General features: G+C 36.0%; 1 protein-coding gene across 1 annotated transcript in view; it reads right to left on the bottom strand.

Moving 5' to 3' along the window:
• Positions 1-303: 303 nt before the first annotated feature.
• The window catches only part of LOC113235525, a 44701-nt gene continuing 38424 nt past the window's right edge, over positions 304-6580 (bottom strand). The window contains exon 9 of the mRNA XM_026471260.1: positions 304-484. Coding sequence (XP_026327045.1) covers positions 304-484 — 181 coding nt within the window. The remainder of the gene's footprint in view (positions 485-6580) is intronic.

Raw genomic sequence — 6580 nt, forward strand, 5'->3', positions numbered from 1 at the left:
GACTTTCAGCGTGTCGATACTTGCGCATCTCAGACGAAACATAAGGTACTTAAGCACTTATTTTATATGGTGTTCTTATTATTATTTATTTATATATTATTTAATTATAACCAACCGTATGCCCGCCACCGAAGCATAGAATAAACAATATTTGGTAGTTGTATCAATTTATCTGATCAAAGTAAATTCGTCACTATCAGCAGTGAGAAGCGGCAGGTGTTTGTCCGCGAGTAATAGGCAAAGAAAGACTACACAGGCCTGTCCTAATACTATCCGACCTTCGTCCGTTATTCCGCGCTGGGTCTATTCATTATAATCCGGCTGGCCGGCGTGGCATCCTTCAAAGTGATCTCTATTCGACTGAACAACACGCTCCCATCGGTGCTTCCACATCTCGAAGCAGTTATGGAAGTCAGTTTTCGGAATAGCCTTCAGTACACTCGTGTACAAGTGGCGAAGTTGAATAATCTTGCTTTGCCAAAAACTGTTGGACAAGGTTCAATGATGGGACAAATCTCGTACAAATTTTATATTAATTCTAAATAGACACACAGTAAACATTTGGCCCAAACAGTTTACACACAGTGTGTTAGCGCTGGATGAGGGGTCCGGGTTTCGAAATCTGGCAAGACTAATATGGAAACTACATTGGCTCTGGGCCCTGATTTTAATTGAAATCAGAATCGATCCGATCGGGTACTCGGGCAGCCCGTCCGCAATATTACGTGGTTCGACACGAAAACGACGCACTTTCCGATCGGGAGAGGCAAGCAAAATCAAGCTACTGGTCTGGGTTGTGTCCCGGAGTGAATTTCGTTACTCACATTACAGAGAATTCCTAATTTGCGACAATGAGATCACGTAACTGGTGTGGTTTTCATTTTATTATTATTATCAAATACAAGGTGGACAATTATTAAAATATACCCAATATTTGTTTGCTTGTTGCATATGAATGGTTCAAATCATGAAATTTATCATCAATCTGTGTAAAGTTTTTGCGAATTCCGTAAAAATTTTGTTTCTTCGGGTTAATTGAATTCTGCATTGTAAAAACTGAAACCACAATGCCCGAGCAGACATGTAAGTAATGTAATCATGACCGTGTAATAAGGTGAAGCATCATATCCGCGTCAGTCGCGGTCATTCCACTTCCTTGCGTCGCCGTCGTCGTCGTAGTGGCGAATCCGGAAACCTAATTACACGAGTTAAGCGGCTAACTCGAGCTACCGATCCACCACACTCGGCACCTATTCATTACGTTGCGCGTTGACGGGAAACCAATAAATTTTAAATTAACAATTCGAAGGCGTTTGCAGGTCATTCAGATGCAACAGGCGAAATAATGCTTGGTTTAGATTTATTTGATCAGGGAGCAGCTGCAGGCGCGCGCGCGCGGAGCGTAAATAAAAGCGTTTGGTTAGTTGCCATATTTTATTCAGTCAAACGTTATAGGTAAATATGTACTATGCACGTAGTCGCCGTCACTATAAGGTACAAATCCATTAAATAACTATAGTTTGTATAAGTATTCAATATTTAATATCACATGGTGCGCTTGCTGTGACCACCCAAACACGGTACGATTTTTCATTTCATTGTACATAAGTACCAATTAACGTAATTTAATTGATTTCATATCTACTACACACACACGCGCGCTCACACAGAACATACAAACAGACAACAATTTTGTACAGTAGTTGCGACTAACAACAACCATTTCAAGTTCAAATTCCTTTTACAATATAAAAATTACGCATATGATAATTATAAATATTTAGATTTTGTTTACATTAACATCCGTAAATAATCAAATTAAGGTGGTTGTGTACAGCAAGCGACACCACTCGTCAATTCACAAAGACAACACAAGACATGACCACTGTCTTGTGGTGGCAACTGTCCAAAAAATACTCGCACTTATTGCGCACTGGCTGTTGTTTATTTTGATCTAGAAATAGACTGTTTGTGTCTTTTAAATTGTCTTAAAATGCTTTCGCTTAAATGAAATCTGTATAAATGATAAAGAGCATACAAAAAATTAAGTATTTTATTTAGCACAAAAACTCGTGCCTGCCCTGTTACTGTGCTGTCATGCTGTGACATCACACACAAAGTAAAGGAGTAAGCACAAGTATCGCTCAGTGCAATTTTCAGTAAAAATCGTTGAATATTAGCAGTTCCCGTCGGCACTAATACGTGCGGGGCGCCGCCGCACAGTGGGCTGAAAACGATCGCTAGTGGACTTAGGGGTACTTGAAAATTAAACAACCGCTTTTATAAATATAATGATGGATATTGATTTTACTCACCAATACAATCATAAACAGTTATGTGGATATTTTCGATTGACACAGTAATTTTATAGTTATATGGCTCTGAAATTTTTTTTGTATGGAGAAAAGTGAAATTGGGGTATATCTCTGAAATCTCTATTTTTTTCAAAAAATAATGTATTGATCCATGCAGTTGGAGTCTCGAATTACCATAAAATATATACCTGCACTTGCGGTTCAGTGAGAGTTTTGTAATATAACGGTCTGGGTTGAAAATGTTATAAATTAAAAAAAAACCTATTCCCCACTCATGGTGTAAAGAAGTAGGGCGCATTTGTCATAGTTTCATCCTCAGTATATTTATTGTGATATACATTATATATACTTTCGTTGTACCATGACCTTGTTTAACAACATCAACCAATAAACCCATTTGAACTTTAAAGGCGTCCTGAATAATTTTTTTTCTAGTTTCCATAGCGGCTTTTTGTTCACCTTTCACAACCCATGTTTTCAAATCTAATCTATACGCTATGTGAATCCCGCATAGAGATTCCAATAGTAATCCTATTACAACAGCCTGTATCACTCGGGGATGGTGTTACTTTCTATTAATGAAAGAATTTTCTGAATCGGTTGAGTAGTTCCAGAAATACAAATATTCAAATTTACAAAAATTTACCTCTTTATAATATTGGTATAGATCGAGATACGAAAAAAGTTCCATAACATAAAATTATCATATTGACTAGTAGTATCCGATCCTAACAATTTCAAGTCCACTGTGCGCCGCCGCGTAATATGTACACACACAACCAACTGAAAAAACCTTTTCCTATTGCCTTCCGGTTGTATTTTACTTATTAGCGTTTCGTCGGCTAAATTTGAAAACATCATAACTCAGTTTCTGGACGAAATCACTTTTTTACTCTTCAAAGAGCAATATAACTTAGGCCTTCATTTAGTTATGAAGGTATAATCACAGATAATCGTATTATTTTTAGTAATTCTGTTTTGTGCCTGATATAAAGTTCACATTAAGGATGGTTACGAGGTTTACGAATTTAGCCGACGGTTTCTAAAGAGCTGTAATACAATGTCAACTTTTTATTGGCTTTATGGAAATGGTTGCAAAACTGTCCCTTAAACCAAAATCGTCGCTTTACTTCCTCAAACTCGTATCTTAAAGCACAAAGTTACTGAAATGCAAAAAATGAATTGTATATACACATTTTGCAGGCTGATTTCACATCACATTTCCTTCGTATTCACACACTGGCTTTTACGTACTCTTACAGTAATACATCCAAATTAACACCCTTATGAAATATATGAAAGTGTTGCATCTCCATAAGATACGAGTTTGAGAAAGTAAGGCATGGAAATACTGCATAGTTTTGAAAATGTGTTTCAAAAACAAGCAAATTCAATTAAGTAAATTAAATAACAAAAGTGAATAATAAAAACGATATTGAGATTATCGTGTGTGTGTATATTATTCTTTGGGTAGTAATAAAAACTACGAAAAGTAAATTAAAAATAGGTTTTCGAAATATGATATTACTGCGTTAATTACCGAGCTATCGAAAACTTTTGTGCAAATAAAAATAAGGAATCAACCGAAAAAAACTATATTCTACTCTACCAACTTAATACATGTATTATACTTTAAACTATTGTTGGCCTTATCGGAATAATTTATTATAAATTTAAAAGCGATATATAATTATACATGGCCTAGACTTTGGTGCTTGTCACACTATTCCACCATGAGGAAATATTATGAATAACAACATAGAAACTCCTAAGAAATGTCAAGAGAACAATGGCAAATTCCCATATACATTTTTGTTGATACAATTATGCATCTGATTATGAAATATATGTGAAAATAATAATAACGCACACACTCAACATAGCCCCGCACTAGGGAAACCCTGGGTCGCGGGTGCCATGGACACACATGTAGACAACCACAAATTACACCCAAACTCACGAGAAATAAATGTAGGCCCTACAAATATTTCTCTCGACCCGGGAATCGAACCTGGGACCTCTGCGTGACAGTTCGGCCACGAAGGCAGTTAAAATATGTAGAGTTTAAATTCCTGAACAAATTTAGTGTCGGGTTTACTGTTCTGAGAAGATAAAATTGAAGATATTCCAATTTGAAGTTATATTTGACATAATTGAATGAAATATATTCGGTGTATTGTTATATCAAAATAAACTACAGAAGCCTTCAACAGAGTTATTGTGCCGTGGGGGATGACGAAAGTTCAGAGGAAAATATTTTTTGGTTAATATTTACTAACTCAGGCACAAATTATTTGTGCTTGAGTTAGTAAATATTAACTAACTTGTGAAATATGTCTATCCTATGATATATTTCATATATGTCATATATGAAATATAGCATATTCATTATTATTATATCATATTTTGTCAGTTTTACCACGTTCTCGTCACAAAAAAAGTATTACCTACCGCTGCACACTGCGTGCAAGTTTCAATTGTATCGAAAAATCGTACGTACTAGCTGATTTCACAAAAGCGCCACACGAGTTTCATTCATATTTGTCGCGAAGATGGACTATTGATTGACAGTCTGACTTCGTGACATACATTCAGGCCAAAAAACTTCAATTTTCTTGTTACTATGTTATTTATTTCATTAAATCCGATTCGAAGATCGGTATTCAATATCTGGCGGTCACTACTACGACTCGAATAGGTGCAGAAATTACATTTTTACACGAGAGAATAATAGTGCCATGAATGCCAACATTTATTATTTTATGAATACCTTGCAAACACTTTCATTATAAATGTGAACCGTCTGCCTGTGCCATATGAGATTAGATCAAATATAAATCTACTAATAATCATTTTTAGCCAGCCGATCCCCGCTCACATCCAATCTGGACCCATCAATATAGATTAGCAGACTTGCGGGCTACATCCAGTTTTGTCTCCGTAATTCGAACCTTCGGAAGCAGTACAATCACAAAATTTTAACACAAAAACAAATACTTAATTCATAATTATAAACTCTATTCTTTGGTATCGATCTAATTATCACAATATGCAAAATATTCTTGTTACTGGCAGCGTTGCCAATTTGTGGGGAATTCCCCAAATTGAAATAAAATAAAATTAAAATAAAATTGGATGGGGATTCTAATATTTCATCATTTCGTTTAATCTATTGATTGCTGATGCATCGCCAGTGTGATCGTTACTGTTAGAAACATCGCGCACTGTTATGAACTATATCGATGTGTTTTTCGACATCGCACATTCCTGGCATTACTTTGTAAATAATGCGAGGGATGTGCTGCTGTTGCAGCTTAAATGGAATTATTCCAGATTATCAGAAGACTTGGTTCGGAACTGTAAAATTACCAGTCGGTGCGTGTTGAGTTCGCGAGCCTTTCTCCCGCTTAGGCCGCGGACGGTCCCCGATATGAAGAAAAACGAAATCAGTTATTGATAAACAAAGCCGAGCAGTTGGTACTTCCACACCACAACTTACCACTTGTCAACTTTAAATATTAAATGTAGGTCGAAACTTAATAGTGTCGCCAAATGCGCAACAAATTAAGGTTTGAAAGCTAAAGAAAAATTATTATTTTTTCAAAGACTGATTAATGTTGAATCTCATTAGAATAAATAAACGATTAAAGGTCATCTAATTTTATAATTTGCTTTACATTTTACATTCTGTTGTGATCCATCTATTACGTTAGTAATAAATTTACATTACATTTTGAGTTTCTTAATTCTTTATTATATTTTTAGCGATTTGTAATAAATAATGAAAACTCGGGATGCGGGGAATATGAATTTTGCTCTCCCCAAATTCAGGGATTTTAATCGTGATTTTTGGGGATTTTGAGCAGTAGGCATTGGCAACACTGGTTACTGGTATGTTTTAACAAAAAAAAAAAGGTTCTATAAAAAGGTTCAGTGAGATCGAAAGAGGTACTTAAACCTTGAATCAATAATACGGTCATATTTAACTCCAAAATGACAAGTTAGATCAATATTGATATCGGAAATTTGATGTGACCAGCGTATAAACTAGTTTACCACTAACACATTTGGCAGGAACTTCTATCTCAAACAAAATTGAAATCATCGGCTGATTTACGCTGTCGCAGTGGCTGGCGTTAGTGGCACAGGGGATTACCAGTGTAAACTTTGTCCGTGCCAGTCGCTGGCGCCGACTCGTTCGACAGTCGCACGGTGAAGTAACACAGGTATTGTTTGGTCGTTTGACAAAAGACGATTCACCGCCT

The sequence above is a fragment of the Hyposmocoma kahamanoa genome, unplaced genomic scaffold, assembly GCF_003589595.1.
Source record: "Hyposmocoma kahamanoa isolate Upper Pololo Valley unplaced genomic scaffold, ASM358959v1 87, whole genome shotgun sequence".
NCBI classification, from domain to species: Eukaryota; Metazoa; Arthropoda; class Insecta; order Lepidoptera; family Cosmopterigidae; genus Hyposmocoma; species Hyposmocoma kahamanoa.